The 20,404-nt window shown below is 44.9% G+C and overlaps 1 protein-coding gene across 1 annotated transcript; it reads left to right on the top strand.

The window, feature by feature from the left end:
- The first annotated feature begins 5,235 nt into the window (after positions 1-5,235).
- LOC144943228 (SOSS complex subunit B2-like) lies at positions 5,236-12,271 on the top strand. The gene is made up of 6 exons (XM_078870535.1): positions 5,236-5,852; positions 6,257-6,395; positions 9,111-9,182; positions 9,386-9,458; positions 9,547-9,607; positions 10,847-12,271. The coding sequence occupies exons 1-6, from the start codon at positions 5,765-5,767 to the stop codon at positions 11,062-11,064; spliced, it is 651 nt and encodes a 216-aa protein (XP_078726661.1). The 5' UTR covers positions 5,236-5,764; the 3' UTR covers positions 11,065-12,271.
- The last annotated feature ends 8,133 nt before the right edge of the window (positions 12,272-20,404 follow it).

Genomic DNA, 20,404 nt, shown 5'->3' with positions numbered 1-20,404 from the left:
GGTCAAACAACGTGTATAACCAACACTGTATGAGAAGTAGATTGACAATGGTGAATTGCAGGATGGATGTTTTACATATATTTTGTATTACGTAAAAATTAAGGACATAAATTAAATGAACACATGAAAAAATCATTATATTTAAACCCAGGGTTTCCTAGAAAATAATATAAATGACTCCAGGACCTCATTCTGGTTATTTAAAGTGGCCTTCGGGAGCCACGCAAACCGCATGTGGCCTATCAAAGACCCCCCGTATAGTTTAACACGTATACTTTCACGATTCATATTATCCATAATAAAGATTTCTTGGGGGGGGTTAGGTAGCCTTAACAGACTTTTGAGTGATAACAACAGGTTGTTGCTCGGAAACCACACGATGATTCTTTAACCTCGTGGCCCTGGGGAGCCACACGTACCACATCACTGGAAGCACGTTGCCTACCTACCACGCCTGTGCGTGGAGCGGTAACAGCACTTTCCCAAAAGTCTACTGAGGCTATACGGGGGATCTTTGTCTTTTTTTATCGGCCACGTGCTTTTAGTCAAGAACCACCGGGAGTGTTTGAGTCATTTCGTGGTAATTAGGGGAAGTATGACCGTAAAAAAATGGGAACTACCGTAGAGTGCTTCCACGGATCAGTCAGCACCCAATCCTCTCGTCGTTAGATCTTCCAGAAAAAATAGCATGATGTTATAACAGTCTTGGTCAACTTTGTTGCAATATTGCGAGTTCACAATTAACCCGTCCCACCTGGGTGCAATCGAACGAAACTCCTTAATTACAATACAAGGAAATATTTCCAATTTGTATGTATGTACAATATGTTGGACTTCTTTCGCACTGTACGTAGTTAACCATGCTCATCGGAGGCACGGGGAAGGACGAACTAAACACAAAAAGCAGTTCTAAAGAAATGAGTTTTATATTTAGAAGAAATTCGCTTTCAAATTACAAAATATGTATTTGTCCTCAGAAGTACCGAATTTTTAAAGAATATATGCACGTTAATGACATCATATATTGACTATTAAGAAAAATGCTTGGGTAGAAAATGACTGTAAAAATAAGAGAACAAACACGGGAATTGCAACCAAGTGTAATAAAGCACTTCCACGATGACTGTTGACTTGTGTCTTTTATTTAACAATGACTGCACGGCCGCTCTCTCTCTCTCCAGATGGCTTCGTTCTCTCCTTGCCATAACGCGTGCACTCCCTCGTCCACCATTGCGACACGTCTCTCTCTCTCTCCACACTCGCCGCTGGGAGGAGAGAGGGCTTCGCTGGCAGAGCCCGCCAAGTGGCCGGTGGCGAGAAAAGATAGGCAATGATACAGTCCGGACTCCAGGCTTCCCACACCGACCAAGAGTCCTTTGCCTCTCCTTATATTGCTCTCGGCGGAGCTAAGCTCCGCCTCTAGCCACGCCCCTCGTGGAACCTTCCAGATGGTTCCCGTACATACGGACCAGCTCCGCCCGTTACCTTTGGCCCAGATGGAACCCTTCTTTCTGATTGGATATAAGTGACCCAGCAGTGACTATGCAACCCCTCGTCCTCCCTTAGGTGGCGCTCTCTCATTACACAAGGAATAAAACACATGATATTACGTCCACTGAGAGGATAGAGTGATGAAGTAAGCTCATGTGTGGCTATTAGATGGATCGTTAATTCGTAGGAGCGTGAGACAGCCACTTTGAGAGGTCATCATCAGAAATGAATGTGATCATGGCTGATGATGAATAACGTCAGCGTTCGATAACAAGATCCCCGAGATGTTGTCCTCTCATTGGGAAGGATTAAAATGTAATGCTGGTTTGCTAATTTATCACCGAGTTTTGGCTGTTCCTTTCATACATGTACTCGGTTGTTCACAAGGTAAGTCCCGACAAGAAACACAACTTTGCAGTACATTTCACGCATATTGGATCATATAATAGATCTTAACGAAAGTTATCATGACTCCCCTTTCGAGAAAGGCAGATGTATAGAGCTCTGCAGTGCATGTTTCATTCTGAGTTGGAAAGCTTTGAAGAGGCACCCACAGAGTATGGTTGCAATAAATAGTTATTTCAATTATGTTGTGTATATTTTTAGGCGTGTCCCTAACCACATTATTTAGGTGAGGATTAAGTATGGAATATCGCGATTTTCGCTTTCGTGCCACACTTTACAAGAACGTAACCCCCGAAATATTCAAGGGTCTCCTGTATTGCATCTGGCCAGCCCGGTTGATTACCTAGAATGCAGTACGGTTACCTATCGTGTTAGTTATCAGCGGGGTTATAGTTTAACTTTCATCACCCCCGCGTGACAACATGGAAAGCGGATGTTGAATTGCACCTACAAATCGCGACTACGGTATCTTAAAAAAAGTTAATATGAAACCCAGTCTTAGCTGCCGGTCTTGATCCACAGTGAGAGAAATCCAATGTTAATGTGGCGGGGCAATTCTGTCCATAGCTTATTGATTGCAGGACCATTGTCAACTTCAAATAAGAGCTGTTTTTCAAAAGAAGGCTATTTAGATTGATATACACCTGGGCGGTGTTCCGGGTTGTTGTACATGAATATAAAGCTGTGTAAGTGGTGTCAATAGTGATCTAGTGACGTGACTGAAGTATTAAAACGTATGGTATTGGGTCAAACTGGTGTCACGAAAGTGTATCAACGGTGCCTATCACGCCAGGCGTGCAACACAAATTACAGATTAGGTTGGCTGTGATAAGACAATGTGGCTTGGAGGGACAGCGGACTCACAAGGTGCGGGCGTGGGGGGCAAGGGTCAATCTTGAACGACACGTCTGAATTTCTCTTGACCGTTGCGACAGATGGAGTAAATAACAGTGGTGTAACATTTATTTATTTAGTTTTGTTCCTGGGTAGTAAGTGTTATTTCCTAAGTGCTTATGCCTAAAAAATATAGTAAAATTACTATTATTCCCCACAAACTTTGCTTTTGTGACCAGGACATTGATGTTTTGAAATTTACATATTTTCCAGAACATTCCAGAGAGATTCAGTGATGAGTAAACTTGGATTAACTTCTAGAACATTCTAGAACGTTCCAGTAATATAAATAGTAGTATAAATACAGGGGCCTTAAGCCCGCCAGTTCAGTTTAGATCCAGCTACCCAAGTGGATACATATCTGCATTTTTCTGAGATGACATCAAGAGGCTGCAAGCATCTGGCAGACGCATTTTGCTATGTCTGCGGCTAATTTACCAAGACAAGAGCGAAAAAGTACTCTTTGGAAGCATCTGCTAAGATGTGCGAGGCCTACAAGGCATATTCCGGCATGCCTGTCTGGGATGAAGACAAACCCTGGGCACCTCATTTCACCTGCGAGCAATGCACAAAACTCTGGAAGGTAAGATGGACAATTGTTGCTCAGAATTTTACATTATAAAATTATTTGCTTACAAATCTTAATATTGGCTGAAATCTGCTCGTATTAAACCCCACAATTCACTCAGTGCCACCTGACGTGAACCATCATCTCCAAAGATCTCTCCCCACACACATCGCCGTAACAGACTTGGGGCTAAGTGATGTTGGCAAGCACCAATGAACGCCAGAACGATACAAATGTAGTGAGCCCAAGGACGAGACGGTAGTTGAGGCGACACTGTTATTCCATAACACTAATTTACAGGGTCCTTAATACAAAGGGGTAACGGTCTCTTACACCCGTTACCTGGGGAGGTATGTCCTCCGGGCTATCGTGTCCGATTACTCGGGACCACGTACACTCATCCCTCCGGCTAGGGTCCCTAGGGGAGGCTATCTCGATGCGACCCAGCCAAGGCAACGGTTCTGACCACTAGCCCTCTCAGCCCGGCCCTTAGAAGGACAACGGGACTGGGGTCCCCAGGGTCCTACTCTAAGCCCGGCCTTCAGTCAGGGGTCTGGCTTTTAAACACCCGCCAGGGTCCCCACGCCCTTGGCCACGCCATCCCTTCCAGCGAGTTCCAGCGGGACCTGGAATCTTCCCCCAACCCGGGGTCTGGGGAATTTTGGTGGCCCACACATCACACCCTACTGGTGGATGTCTGCTAGTGCAGGCAAGTACCCCGTTTATCGCGTTACACAAATATTGGGTGGGTGGCCTGCAACCACGTCTGGCTGACTTTTTCTTCTTCTTTGTGGCTATGTTTACACGCCGCATCAGGTACTCATCAGTTGAGGCTGGGTGGACCTAGGGGAGGCCCAGGACTGATTCAGATATTCGTCACCGGTGTTGGCTGTGCGCGGGAATCAAAGTCTTGTCGGCGGGTTATTGTAAGCGCTGCGCCACCGCTCCTTACAACCCATAATTTCCACTCGCACACGAATCCCGTTGCGTAACTTTCCTGCCACGTTGACCCTGCGCCCCGTGTAACCTGAACCGACTGTTTGTGGAAAGTGCTCTAAGCGACCACAAATCAATTCCGGCACGGCACACAAGGTGGTGGGATAGCCAGCACCACGCCCTACCGCCTTTGTCTACCTAAAGGCGATGTTTACACACCGCACCCGGTACTCATTTGAGGCTGAGTCGACCTAGAGGAGGCACAGGACCGGTTCAGATAATCGTCACTGGTGTTGAAGCGCAGCGTGCTAACCACTGCGCCACCGCTCTTCGCATCACCACGTGTTTGTTACACCCTGCCCCTCCCGCCCTTAGCGTCACGTGTCTCTCACCCATAGCCCCCCCTTCGCGTCACGTGTCTCTCTACTACAGCCCCCTCGCGTCCCCCCCCGCGCCCTTAGCGTCACGTGTCTCTCACCCATAGCCCCCCCCTCGCGTCACGTGTCTCTCACCCATAGCCCCCCCTCGCGTCACGTGTCTCTCTCCTGCAGCCCGCCTGCGCCCCCCCCCCGCGCCCTTTGCGTCACGTGGTCCGGCCACAAGCCCCCCGAAGCGCGAGGGGGGTGTTCCGAGAAAAAAAAAACCCACCCGGACATGATCACGTGATCACAACACCGACCAATGGGTAGCCAACGCGATGAGAACAAGTAGTGACATCACGCACGAAATGTGAAACGCATTATTAAGTGTTAATTTTTTGTCAACATTATCGTAGTTTCATTCGCAACTTTAAATACGGGTATTTTTGTGAATGTGATGAATAATTTTTATTTATTTAATACAATTTTAAAAAACGAAAGTGTGTCGTCACGCGCGTGGGGGCGTGTCCAGGCGCCCTGGGGGAGGGGTCTTGCGCGGCGCCGCGTGCTCCCCTCACTCCGCCGCCAGTCAGAGCGGCAGTGGCAGCGAGGGGCTCTGTCGCTGTTCTCACTCACAATATTAACCCACGTCTACCCATTGTGTTAATTAACGAGCATCGCTCGAGGCCGCCGCATCGTCCAGTGAACAGACAAAAAGACGCCCACTAGCTGTATCTCTTCCGTACCATCATTGTTACGATTTCTACTACTACAGTAGTGTTTCTTTTATTTTCGTCCCCCACCCGTTGCGGTGGAGGCGTAGTCGACGCGGAGATGCCTCTCGTGTGATTTTGGCCGCCCCGCGCTGTAGCCAGGAAAGGGGAGGGAGGGACACAACGACTCCTGTTGAAGCCCGGCAGGGCAGGGCGACTAGGAAAAGGCAGGGCGGGCACTGGCTCGGGCATGTGCCCCGGGCGCCACCTAGCGGCCACGCCGTGAGCTCCCTGGAGCCGAGCCCAATCCCGCACGCCCGCCCTGACCCCCTCTCACCCTGCCCGCCCAGCCCAGGTGTGTCCCCACGGGTCCCGCCAACGTTTATAGCAGAGGCGAAATGGCCAATAGCGAGTCTTTTGTGTTCATTAAAGACATCAAGGCAGGACTTAAAAACCTTAACGTGGTATTCATAGTCCTGGAAATAGGTAAGTTGACCGAAAGCAGAGTTGAACACGTGCGTCCATTATGGAGTTAAAGCAATGAATGCAAGGAGGTGGTGGATGAGGCAGGCGAGCCTTGTGGCAATGTTTTTAATGGTAAAATGTAAAAAAAAGTGGTAATTGCAGTGTTAATGGAATAATCGTGGGTGATACCCGCCACTGGTCGTTCTATATCAACTTGGAATATTTTGTAGGAGAATAGATACATTGGACATTTTTTTTGTTACCTTTTTGTTATGGGCCTCTTATTTGTCAGAACTCGCATGAATGTTCTGCCTAGTCCACGGGCAGGGAGGGCAGCATGATTTAACACCGCTTGTGTAAAAGGTTGCACATTTGGCTCAGCGTGGGGTGATGTTTGATGTAATGTTCTGAAATGACGCGTGAAGGGAGAGTGACCAAGACCAAGGATGGACACGAGGTGCGGTCTTGCAAGGTGGCCGACAAGACGGGGAGCATGACCGTGTCCGTGTGGGACGACATTGGGGCACTCATCCAGGGGGGCGATATCCTGCGGCTCACACGGGGGTACGTGGTTCACAACACTCTCACGTGGGGCACCCTCCAAAATGCCACCCACGCCCTAGCAACACACAGCCTTGGACATCTGTGGCCCAACAATCATTTTAACGGACCAGGATAAGATCATGCCAGTAACACCACATATCGTAAAATGATACAAGCAGAATTAAAAATAAAGCTTCCTTTGTCGGTTTGGCAATCCACTGCTGGATGAAGGCTGTATCAGACATGGGGAGGCTGTGTGGAGATTGGTGAAGTCGCCACTAATGTTTGCACTGACATGGAATCGGAAGTTAGCATATCGCAAATCTCCCAGTATTCCAATATCTTACACTATATCATTTCAGTTATAAGCAAGTAAGAGCCTATTGAGACCATACATGAATTGTTTTAAAATCTTAAAAAATATGTATTTCAGTAGGAGCCCAGTACAGAGCACAAACCGCAACGTATGGCGGTGGGGGGGGGGTACAAAAACTCCCGTGGACAAATTCCGAACATTGTGCTGCTGAATTTAGAGAAGGTGGGAGATTGGGTACGCTGTTCCACCATGTGGAGATTACGAGTGGGGTCCCATAAATTTATGTTAACTTAAGACCGCTTAAATAGCTTTTCAAATTAATATTACAAAACCTTTTAACTCGAATTAACAGCATTTAATCTAGCAATCAAGTAAATTGGATACCCAGTAATAAAGTGCAGCCTGCTAACTATGTGCAATCCCTGTGGGTGCCTTACTCAAATATCCCAACCCAGGGGTTGGTAACCAAAATAGAAAGAGCAATTTTTTTTCGAATTCGGTAAACAAAAACTAAATATTTCAAGAGCCACAAGCATGTTAATACGAGATTGACCTTAATACATAACATCACGAAGCAGTCCTTAAAGAGCCACATGCGGCTCCGGAGCTGCAGGTTTCCAAGCCCTGCCCCAAACCATGCGTCCATGCCACTTGCCCTTCCATGTGAACGCTTTCTTTTGCTGGAACCCACCAGGACTTATCCCTGCTCAGCACCAAGAAACAAGAAGGGCTTCACAATGATATGCACATGTGGAGCCTTTTAAACTGGAGCATGGCCATGAAATGCACAGTAAATCACTTGGACAAGTCGGGCGGCACATAAAATCTTGAGCTGGCACGTCTTTGTTCCACCCGTGAACGTAAAAAATAATTCCAGTTGCACATGCTGAAACCCGTGGCCACATCTGCCTTAACACCTCTATAGCAGATTTGAATGCATGTGCCCATACACTCAGCACTTATGAGTGTTTTTTCTTGACATTCACGAGTTAAATTCCTGAATCATCTGGATGCATCCTCCGGTCCTGTAGTTGGCTGAATGGCTAAGAAGAAGAATCGAATTAAAACGCTTTGGGGGAAATAACATGCATTATTGTTTAAATAATTATGGTGTGGTCTTCTAGCTTGCATAGAAATTTATCTTTAACTGAGCATTTCTGTTAATTATTTTTAAATCAAGCATGAATCATAATTGTGAAACTTGACTGAATCTGCAATGCTCACCCGAGTTTGTAATATGCACTAAAAGTAGTCAAGTTGGCCAAATCTTCTATTAATCGTAATTATTAATGTACCAATGAGGCATAACTTTAGAGGTGTAAAAATACGATAATGGTCTCCCTGAATGATACCAACAACTAAAGTGCAAATAACTTTTTAAAAAACATGAGCGAAATAATTTGGTTAGCTTATTCAACTTTAAAAAAAAAATTCTTACCAGGATGGACTTCGAGCGATCACCAATACAATTGAGTTATCCAAACCATTGGCTAAATGCCCGATATTTATTTTGCAAATTCCCTCCCCGGCAGAAGGTGGCAGCATAGACTGACTAACATGAGTCATAATGTAATGGTCGACTTGCGTGAGAGTATCCTTCATCAGTGACTCGCCGGCATGGCATGAGTGCAAAATACGACCCAACTGCACACGTGGAATACGTTAGGACCACATGCCAGAGGATTAATGCAATCCTGCTGTCCGCTTGGAGGAATTCTTGCAAAGAGCAAGGGGTTGCTATATTTTAGATATAACGCTGTATATGGGCGTAGTTAATATTGTAGCCGTTTTTTGTGATTTCCTCCATTTAAGTTATAAATGAATGTGAAATGAACATCCAGGGTGCTATAGGTCACTCCTGGGTGTCTTCCAGAGCTATATTTCAGCAACAATGATCTAACCAACCACTGCAAATGTGTAAATATTTAATACCACTTGCACTGCCTGTGCATTTGCGGGTGATACACGTCCAGGGGGTGGAGGTTGTGGATTTACTTTCCAACACACTGGTGTGCTGTACTAGTAACGAATTGGCATGTTCTGTTTACGTGACAAACCTTACTCATTGGCCGTGTCAGGTGGTGCCGGGTTTAACGACACATTTACCGTATATTTATGTAATCTCACCCAAAAAAAACCTGTATTATGCATGTTTGGATTATATAGTCTGTAACAAAACAGTTAATCTATAATTTTAATAAGCATGTAGTGAACGATCTTTGAAGAAATTGGCAAAGTGTTCACTCAATAAACCAAGACATGTTAAACTAAGTTAAGTGTTCATTCAAGCAACTGTTCTTAGCAATACATAGGTGGGGGTTTGAACAGGGGATATTTATGTTTTTAGACATGGCTGGAAAAAATAACTTTTAATGAAAATAGCTTATTGTTTCATATTTGATTTGTGTGACTGAGTACAGATATGCCACCATGTGGAAGGGCTGCCTAACATTGTACACAGGCCGTGGAGGAGACCTGCAGAAGATTGGAGAGTAAGTGCAACATCTTCGTGCAACATATGTATCAGTTGTAAACACCGTAGTTGGCAAAATACTGGAATGGGATTTATTATTAGCACGTTTAAATATGCATGATAAGTGTTAATGATACAGGTGAGAGTGGTGTTGATTTTGCTTGTCTGTGTCTCCAGAATATTAATTTTCTCTATCTTTGGTTTGTATCTCACAATTGCCAGATTCTGCATGGCATTCTCAGAAGTTCCAAACTTTAGTGAACCAAACCCTGATTTCATGAACCAGGGTAAAACGGTAAGTTGGCCACTTTTAACATATATTATAAGCGTAGCCAGTGATTGATAATGAATGCCACTGATGATGTTTTTTGCCATGTTGTCAGGGAGATGCCAGGAGCAACTCTCCCACCAGTCAGCTTGGGGCTGGACAAGCAAACCCAGCAGGTGTGTGTGCACTCAGTGAGGGGCTGTCAAACAGCTCAGCATATCTTTGACAGTGGCAGTGCTTGGAGTGGCAGAGGATTGACCTCTATTGTCTCAGGCCACGTGATTGCATTTCCAGCAGCAATTCTGGTCATGTCTTTTTTCCTCTGCTCAGCTAATGTTGGATATGCTTTTTTATTCAGATGTGCTATAATTGTATTACACTTAAAGCAGGAAATACATTTGAACAGGCTGTTAGCCATCACAATAAATATATATATGGGTCTAGTATATAGACCTAAATATATATTGGCATGTTGATGTTTATTTGTGAAAATCATTAAACAATTGTCATACTACTTAGATGAATGGTATGTTACAATTCAGTATAAATTCATGTTTTTTTGGGCATGAGCAGACTTAAGTGTAAATGTGAAGGGGGTTGATTCGCTCATGAGTGTTGACATTTATAGAAAAAATCATTGGTAGAAGTGTAAGTAGGCTCAACCTAATTTAGCAGACTTGGGTTTATTTTAACAAAAGGTGCAGAAATTAAACAATAATCTATCCACATTTACAGAGATTGTGCTCACTCCAAAACCAACACCATTGTACCCTGTGTATAGTAAAGCTTCTTAAAATGACAAGTTTATGATATTACAAATGGTTTCGAAATTGTTTTACTGTATGTAATTTAGTTTACTTTAAAGAAATTTGTCTTGTGAAATGTGTGTGCTGTTTTACCGTCGTAGCTTGGTTTTGGATTTTGATTTGTGTAGTTAAAATTCACACTCAAAGCGCCTTTTAGACATGCAGTGAATGCTTCCTTGTTTGATGTCACGTATGTAATTAGTGGTGACTGCATTACACGGAATAACCTGACCTGTGTGTCTGTCCTAGAAGTGTACGTTTAAAAATATTAATGTTACTGGTCTCGGTATCGGCTACCACATCCGTTAACATTGCTTGATAAATTTAGAACACTGATGAATTTCATTGCTCTACCAGCCTCTGTTGAATTACATTTTAATGGAGTTCTGCCATGGCAGGTTACATTTCCAGACTAGTTTCTATTTCACAGATAAAAATAACATTTCTAGTTAAAGGGAAAAACATGCTGTGTAATGCACGATAGCTTAATTACAAATGAACTGCTACAGGCAGGCATGTAGTAGATACTTTTAATAATAGCAATACATCTTGGATGAGTGCACCACCCCTGGTGATATCTTTATGGAAATGTGTGCTGTTCTTTGCCAGGCAATGGTTCACAAGCAATGCCAGTTTTGGGTTCTGGAGCGCCACCTCCAGGCTATAGCTCCACCATGCAGCCGCCTGCTCTCCCGGCACACACTGCGGGGGGCCGGGGAAATGGCCGGGGTGGGTTGTTGGCTCCACCCGGTGCCGTGGGGTTGCCGGCGCTGCCTGGACCTGGATTGAGCAATGGCCGTGACCCTCGGCGTGGCAGCAAGAGATGAAGGCTGCTGCGTGGTCCTGCTGGCAGCGAGACATGCACAGCCAGTGTACACACACTGGGCACACGCGCACACCTGCACGTCACTGCTGATGTTTGCACAAAAGTGAACTCAGGCCTCCACAATTTAAAATAGAAAACTGTACGAGAGATAGGGATGCAAAAATCTTGCACACAGTGAAATATTTGTACACGTAAGGTAGTACAGTATACTGTAACTCTTGCAAGTTCTGCACAAGCAGAGCTTTAAAACTACACATCTACGATGTGCATTTCTGCACTTGGTCAAGAAGTCACAAACAACAATGATCTTTCACCTTTGTGTTAAGTTTATTTTAATTCATGCCATGTTAAGCACATGCATTGGTTCATTCATTTTCTAGCGTACCCTGTACTAAAGCCACATTCCACCAAACGTAAATAATGTTAACGAAAACAAGATTCCTTTTTTCGGAAAAAATATATCCGTGGCTCATAACATCTAGATTAGGCAGTTTAAAAATATATGTTCTGCAGTATGATGTGAACTGACCTTCAGTTCACAAGCAGGGCAGTGCATTCATTTTATACAAGCAATGCAGCAATGCTACTTTTGACAAGGGGTCACGACACATGAGCTACTGAGGGTGTGTTTTTGAAGTACAGTACATATACACTCAAATGAGTATTGGAAATGATTTTCTGTTCAAACGATGCATTAAAGTGATTTGCATATTAATGAATGAATGTTGCCAGATTTAGGCCTTTGACGCTAAAAGGATGGCAAATGCTACATTTACATTAAACATCACAAATGCACTGCTAGAAAGCCCCTCAAAAACGTGTGCTTTAAGCACACGAATATACTTGAATGCTGCAGTAAATACTGCTTTGGAGCTAGGTATATATTTTTTTACATTTTTGTTTCCACTTTGCCATTCACTTGGGGTTTATTTGCTGCTTGCCAAATGCCAAATCATGTGAAATAGCCCATTACATCAGTTGAACTTACAATGCGTTCGGTAACAGAGCTGCACTGCTTGTTTGTGAGTTGCCTCCGGGCTTTGTACCACACGTGCCCTGTGCACCAACAGCCCCTCTGTACATAACATTACTCGCCTCTTCAAGTTCTGCTATTTTTAAACTGGTTTAGTGAAATTGATTGTAGCGATGGTGAATGAATGAACTTGATATTGTACATCATTTGAATACATTTGGCTTTTATTAAGGTACATCTTTTTGTATTTTGTTCATGTTGGTGAATTGATTGCATTGTTTTGAATCATTATTTGCTGCTGGCTTATATTTATTGAAAGGAAACCGCAGCATTGGGATCATAGATAGTACAGTGCTTACATGTTCTTGAATACTGTGCGAGAAAATGTATTTGTCATGCTTATGGCTATGACAATGCTGCTGAATTTTACTTGTAAAGGTTACAGGTCGGTCTGTTGTAATTTTGAAGCACATCTGCAACAAAGTATTTTTAAAATAATAAGCATAAATAAGACATTTAAATTTGTCCGTAAAGTTTTAGTAACTGGCTTCGATAACTATATGAATAGAATACTGTACCTAAGAACTTCCACGAGGAAATTTCCATTAGTTATTGGTATATACTTTTGACGTAAAGTTTGCTAATTGTCAATATGGTTCCTGAACTGATGGTTAGATTGTGTCACTTCCCTGGAGGTGGGTGGTGGACACGTTGGGCTCCAGGATGAAGCAGTGAGCAGGATCTGAGATGCATAATGCATTTTCACACTTGCCATGTTACACTTGGCCACCTCATTACATGCACACTGCAGTCCCAAACGTGTTGTGCATCCCAACATTGCTTTTAGCTTAGGTGCATGCCTTATTTTTGAGGGTTGCACAGACATACTGTTTTGAGTTGCCCTATTTTTGTTAAACGAAATCCAAAGGGCAACCGCAAATTAGTACCGCACAGTTAAAATGTGAGTTGCGATTATGCATATGCGGAGGCATTCATACTGGCGTCAAAATCAAAATTTAATGACCTAATGCAAAGTTAATCGTTGATTCTACTGCAAACTGTTCAAAATGTGTTTAGAATTCCAAAATAACTGGGCAAAACAATACTCGACTATCACTTTTACTTAAAGTAAGATTTACTAATTTTGTGTTATACAAGTTAGATATGAATCACATTTAGCAATACAGTACTAAAACAGCAATGGTGCCTAATCATAAAAACACCAAGTAGATAATACTGCTCTAAAGGATAATGTTTTGGGTGATGGCCCTTCGTAAGACACGATTAGTGCGCGCCACGGTGGCGAGATGTTAACTACCTCGCCTTGAAAAATAAGAATAAGCTTTACCTTTTCTGGCAATAAAACAGGTGCCACCGCTGCTCCTTTCCCTCGATGTGGCGGTGGCTCGTTTTTTAACAGGCTAAATGTCTCACTAACACAGCCACCGTTGCGGTGGTTCTCTTACATTGACATGCTAATCTCTCACAATGGCCACCTCCACAGCTTTGTTGTCCTTGATGTGGCGGTGGCGCCCGGTTTTCTTACATTGACATGCTAATCTTACATTAACAGGCTAAATGTCTCGTTAACAAAGCCACCGTTGCAGGGGTTTTCTTACATTGACATGCTAATCTCAATACAATGGTCACCTCCACAGCTTCGGTGGTGCCCGGTTTTCTTACATTTACATGTTAATTTTTACATTAACAGATTGACATGCTAATCTCTCACAATACAATGGCCACCTCCACAGCTTCGTAGTTGTGGAGGTATATAAGCTCTCCGATCTTACATTTACACGCAAATTCCATCTCTAGCCCCGCCCACTTACCCTTGGGCTACACCCATCTCAAACCTATATAACATCCTGCGTTAGCAGCTCTCCTGCTATATTTTTTTCTGCCTCAGCAGCTCTCCCGCTATAATTTTTCACCTGATGACGATTGCTTGTGTTGCGATGGAAACGTGATATTTTTATTATTATTTATCTACATGGCTTTACCGAAAGACCCAAAGAATAGGTGCTAAGATGTTCAAATACCAAATGGATACCTTTTGGAAGGTGTTAAGTCAGTATTAACCACGTACTTGTGGTGAACTTGCAAACAAAATATGCTCCTATAATATATGCATTGTCTTTGAAACTGATTGGCCTACACCAGAGGCAGCCTTCTTAATGGCCTAGTCTCACCAGTGTCAGACCAGAGAACGTAATAGGCGATCAGTACAAAGCCAATGCCACACGTATCAGATAATTTATAGCTGGGGGTGAGCAGCGATATCATGGGACCTTTTGCCAGTATGAAAAATAAGAATAGATTGTACCCTTTCTGGCAATCAAACAGTATGTTTTGTGTGCATGTTCACAATTACGTGTGGTTAATGCAGACTTTGATTCCTTGCAAAAGGTATTTGGTGTTTGAACATTTTAACACTTATTTTATTGCCAGAAAGAGGTAAAACCTATTCTTATTTGTAATACTTTGATACTGACAAAAAAGGTATGAAATAGCTGCTCACCCTGAGCTATAAATTCTCTGATATGTGCATTGGCTTTGTACTGTGCGCCTTTTTGGCGTTCTCTAGTCTGACACTGGTGAGACTAGGCCGTAAAAAAGGCTGTCTGATGTCGGCCAATAAGTTTCCAAGACAATGCATATATTATCAGTGCATGTTTTGTTTGCATGTTCACCATACGTACGTGTGGTTAATGCAGACTCGATTCCTTGCAAAAAGTGTTTATTTGGTCTTTGAACATCTTCACACTTGTTTTATTGCCAGAAAGGATAAAACCTATTCTTATATTTCATACTTTGATACTGGAAAAGAAGGTCCCATAATATAGCTACCTCGTCTTGTATACAGGAGGTCGTGCGTGCGATCCCGATCCTGACGCCTGTATATTTGGATTTTGTTCTCCCCATGGTCACGTGTATTTTTCTCCAGGTCATCCGTTTTTTCCCTCCACATTTAAAAATGTGTGTTTAGAGTATTTGGCTGCTGTACATTTCCACACTATAAGCCACTTCGTTAACCTATTATTTGTGGCCAGGTAGCATCTGAAAAAGAGCTATATCGCTCGGTGGGCCTTACCTGGTCAAATAACACTATTTTATATCAAATATGTGATCTTTGCAAGGAAAATTAATGAATTACAATTTCCTGTTCGGATCAGAATTCAGTTTTATCAAATGTTAATGGTTATTTTTCCTAACTTTTTTAGACTTGTGAATGGAGCTCCTAGCTCAGATTATCATGGAGAACTATGTTTAAGGAATACTGAGCCTCAGCCCAGCTAATTTTGGTCTATATACCATGTAAAACGACTACCAGTCAAATAAAACATGCATAATCTTCGAGTGAGGTATGCTATATTTTAAAAGATTGGACTGCATTCATTTTAGGTACTGTATGATCCATTAACTAAACAAATAATGGTCAATCGATAATGGCAGGTGGTGTCCAATCTGGCCCCTATGTGCCCAGACTTTCATAACTTGCGATGCAAATGGTGACGGTCATAGAAGTGGGCATCAAGTGGGTCTCAGTTCTGGGTTGCTTGCCCGTAAGTTGGTGGGTTCATCAACGTTTTTAGATCATTAAAATAATGATTGTTCAAAAGGCTTCGGACTGTTTAAATTGTGAAAATTACTTGGGTTATCGCATAAAGGCAATGACTAAGAAAATACCTTAATGCATGCAAATGCATTGCGTGAGACGTATCCAATTTTTACATCACATTTACAATTACTGTAGTGAATACCCTGGTTTGGCGGGACGTTAATGCAACGGATGCACGACCGCTCCTCCAATGGAGTGGAGCTGCCATTCTGCGCTGTTAGGCAGCTGCAGATTCCACGCACTGGGAGTGCTGAACAACAACTTGCATGAGAACACCCATTGTATTGCCTCCTGCCTCTGTCTTCGCATCACCCATTACTTAGTCCTCAAAACCAGCTTGTGAATAAAGGGAATTTTGTTTAAATTATAAATAATTCGAGATTGTGCATGCGCGTGACGCTTCGTTCTCAGAAGCAGAATTTGGCGTCAGGCAGATGCTTCCAAGTCATGGTGATGTAGATCTAACAGGCCAGGATATGCCGAGAGGGAGTCTGATCTCGGGCATGATGCGTGTTAGCAGTAGGCTGTTTTGTCGTGTCCTCGGGTGCTTACTGATGGCAACAGAAGTCCTTGTTTCGTCCTTGCTCCAAATGTAGTTGGGATAGTTCTGGGAATGTGGGTGGGGAGGCGAGCAGCGTTAACAAATATATGGTCTGGTTTGTGAATGTCGCCTTCAGCATAATTAAGCGACATGCCGGTTTAAAGCAGTGCCACATGTGAGGCTAGACACTATCTTGCACAATACATTGTCATGATTTTGTCTGTGTAGCCTGGAAGTGAATTTACTTGTACAGTGCGTATTAAATTAGCCCAGCTGCATTTATTAATGCAAGTCAAGCTTATTTGAAATAAACTGACTTTGCATCTTTGTAATTGCAACAGCGCAAACAGCTTGCTGTTTTAATTTGTGTCTTTCCAGGGGGGTCGGTTAGGTGTGTAAGCTCGGATGCTGCTGTGTTGGATGGCAGTGTTTGTGGTGGTGGGGTAGCAGAGCAATGATAACTTGAGCCGAGCACCACAGTCTCCCAACAGTCAGAAGTCCCAGCGTTGATCTCGCTTCACCCTGAGTCCGATTGTCAGAGGTAGAAATTGCAAGTGCAGTGCTTGGACAGTGCGATAGTTTTAGATGTGGTTCTAGATCACCCCGTTGGGGTCCTCTGCTGGGAATGCTGTGCTTTAGAGTTACCGAGCTATAAGAACGATACTGTGGCATTACTGCATTACCCAGCTGGGGCCTTCTAAATGTATGGACTGAGACAGTCCAGTGTCCTCAATGCTGGCAATACTAATTCATGTTGGTAGTATGAACAATTTATTTTAACACGTGTGGGATTAATTAAAATGTTTTGTTGGTGTTTCAGAAGTGAGCCCCCCTTCCTGCGAACTCAATTCTCACGGTTTATCCGAGAGATGTATGAGCTCCCTGGTGTTGCTTCTCTTCTGTCTGTACCGCAGAGACCATTTCAAGTAATTCCAACTTCCCATTACGCACTTCTTGGCGCATACCGCGCCTCTCTCCTTTGTAAGTGGGACAGCCCAGGACCCCCCTCTTGCTGCCTCTCCTATCAGAAGTTTTGGCACAGCTTCCCACCGACCTTGGAAAGTTGGTTGGTTATGCATTGTTTATTTGTTTTACCATTGTATTTTTCCCCGAGCTTTGTAAGAAAATTCCAAATTATCACATATCCTACAAACTTGTTTACACGCGGTACACCAAAAGGACCACATTTTAAACGTGGAAAATGTACTGAGAGTATGTAAAATTAAAGTGTGTAATTTTTACGTGTTCTTGCCCAATTGTGTTTAAAATAGTGCTTCTCAATGTCAAATTGGTGCAATGCTCCGTGAAAGGATGTCTGCACCCATCTGGCGACAAGGCGTCTCGACAGAACAGTTGAACCTGGGTGACAACCCTGAGAGCTTTTCCTCGTGTTAGTTATTGAAGATGCGACATGCGTTGCCTCGAGTGAGTGGCTAAACACACAGTTCATAACCTATAGTGGTGCTCAGAAATGTTAAAGCTATGAATAATAGCATTTACTGAAATTGATATAGGTTTGCTGTCGATATTAACATACTACTGTACTTTATTGCTTTTTTTATAACTGTAGTGGGTCCAACTGAGTTGCAGACGTTTCTTTTAGAGGCAAAACTTTTATTTGTAACACTATAACACCGTAACACAAAAGGGTAACTTGCCCCTTTACCAGACTACAGCGAATTACTGCTACGAAGGGTCGATCCCTCACTCGGGTCTCTGACAATGTGGCTGCCTCGTAAGACGGAGAGTTTCAGCTTGCGACGTAGAGCTTCCCGCTTGTAGATGTTGAGCTTCCAGCTTGTAGAATGCAGCGACCCCGGTCCCTTTCAGGGACCCGCCTTATATCCCTCTCCGGTCGGGGCCGCTCCGCCCTTGGCCCCGTCCGCCTTCCCGAACATTCTCGTTCCCTCTCGATCCTTCTCAAGAGCTCTCTCCGGTCACGTGATCACTCCCGAGTCCCCCCACCTGGGGCCTCCTGTATGGACATTCCGGATCACGTGTCTACAGGGTCAACCAGAGTGTCATGGCCCGGGGCAACTATGGCCCTGGACTGACACCCCCTCCACCACACACTGTGTATGGTGCCCGCACTATCCCGGTGCTCACCAAGCCTCGCTAGGGCTGGTATTACACACAGCCACCCACACGGTGCTGTCCACGATGTAGGAACATCGAACGGCACGACCCTTCCGGGCCGGCACCATACAGTGACATCCCCGATGTCAGTACATAACTATTAACTGGGTTGACTGGAACTATAATGGTTAGTAGTAAAAGAAAATTCGTATGAAACTGTTGAATAATTCAAATACTGTAACTCGTATATTGTGGAAAATGTTAATATAGGTGATCTGCGAGCCATCCTCACGTACTCTCACCATGCAGACACGAAATCTCCGCACTCAGCATAGAACACACCAATCACCCACATGAGAATACATTAGGCGGGGGTCAAGGGTTAAAGGGCACTAACATCACATGGACTCGGTGTGCGAGACGAAGAAGTGGATTGGGAACGAGGGCGGAGATGGAGGGTTTCAAAGCGGCTGTTAAACGCGTGTTCGGGGTTGGTTTTAGGAACGAGTGTGGCTGTGGTTTAAAGAATAAAGAAGTGCTTAACCAGTCTCTGACTATATTCTTAGGTTTTTTCGGTAAAGTCACGTAGGTAAAACATTAAAATGAATGAAAGTAAAATAATTTTTTTTTATGTTTTACCTACGTGACTTTACCGAAAAAACCTAAGAATATAAATCATTGCAGTCACGAAAGCTTCAAATCTAGAATCAGTCTCTGACTCCTCTTCATTTGGTGGCAGCGGTGGGAGGTCTCGCTTCAGCCGACGCAAGATCCCAAAGGGGGAGACTCAGCCAGAAGACGCTCTAGGTGCTCGGGACGAGAATTGCTCGGAAATGGAACCGACGAGTCGGGATTCGTCCCGCGTGGGCACCTTCCTCCACCAACCCGACGGTGCAGACCCAGCACCGCTGACGCCCCAGATCATCCTCTAGGGATCAGAAAATGGATCAGCTGCTGGAGGCAGTAACCGCACTGCTTCGCCGGCTGAGTCCTCCCCAGCAAAGGGACGGGTGCCACGGTCAGCTTTCCTGACCAGACACCCCGCAGCAGCTATCAGGGGATGGAGCAGCTCCAGTGCTGCCGCCGACCATGCGTCCCGCGTGGGACCTGGGAGAAAACCCTGGCCTGTCTTCCCGATATCCGCCGACAGCAGCGGCAACTGGGGGACATGAACGACTGGAGCGCAGTGGAGAGCAGCTGACCGGGTAAGGGGCAAGGGCACTAATCGGGAGCGAGATTCAGCCCGAAACTAAGCAGAGGCAGCGCGGAGGGAGGACCAGGATGGAGCCGCCAACTGGGCGCGATACAGAGGTTCATATCCAGATTGGGAGAAGCCACCCGGGCAATGAAGTGGACGGAGGAGCAAGCCCGCACTGGCAGTGTTCGACCAGATTCCGCCTGCAAAAAGAGGATCCCTGCAGGGCGTCTCCAAGGAGATGGCGGAGGTGTTCGACCCTCCATACGGGGCTCGCCAGAAGTTTAAAAACCGCCAGCGGGAAGCATCCAAATTGCTCCTGGTCTTTAGGACAGAATTGTTGACGCTGGCAGAAGCCGCATTCCCGCAGTTCAACGAGCCGGGCCTGAACTCGCTGATGGCAGAGCGGCTCCTTGCCATAGCACAGAAGGTGGGAGTGATACTGCTGGTGGTGGAGGAGTAAGCCTGCACCTCGCTCTGGGTTGCACGACATTTCTGGGCTTACGAAGAGATAGCGGGACCCACGCGAAGTGTGGCACACATCGCATGGAATCGCAGTGATGTCGAGGGGCTGCCACGGCCCCCAACCAGACACGCGCCGCCGGTGGAGGAGGACGAGGGAGAGACAGTGGCAGCCCTGCGGCAGTATCTGAGGATCCCGCGAGAAGCAGAGCGCCGACCCCTGCGTTGGGCATCTCGCGAGGCAGAAGAGCATCCTCGGGTAACGGAAGAAGTCATCTGCCATCGCTGCGGTCGTGAGGGACACATCGCCCACGGATGCCGCAGCAGGACAAGTGCACCAGGGACGACCAGCCGGGATCATCAGCCTCGGTTCGCGGCCATTCGAGTGGTGCATTGGAAAGGAATCATGCATACAAACGACCATGCATTGTCCAGACTGTCAGCCCCCATTAAGTGTGCCTGCGGCAACGGA

The sequence above is a fragment of the Lampetra fluviatilis genome, chromosome 2, assembly GCF_964198595.1.
Source record: "Lampetra fluviatilis chromosome 2, kcLamFluv1.1, whole genome shotgun sequence".
Taxonomy (NCBI): Eukaryota; Metazoa; Chordata; class Hyperoartia; order Petromyzontiformes; family Petromyzontidae; genus Lampetra; species Lampetra fluviatilis.
The sequence above is the reverse complement of the archived record's forward strand: the minus strand, read 5'-3'. Positions and strand labels throughout refer to the sequence as shown.

Excerpts from the sequence above, each read along its gene's own strand:
- LOC144943228 (XM_078870535.1), top strand. The coding sequence starts at position 5,765 with ATGGCCAATAGCGAGTCTTTTGTGTTCATTAAAGACATCAAGGCAGGA. Across the intron at positions 5,853-6,256 it reads ATTCATAGTCCTGGAAATAG|GGAGAGTGACCAAGACCAAG; the intron begins GTAAGTTGACCG and ends TGACGCGTGAAG. Across the intron at positions 6,396-9,110 it reads ATCCTGCGGCTCACACGGGG|ATATGCCACCATGTGGAAGG; the intron begins GTACGTGGTTCA and ends GACTGAGTACAG.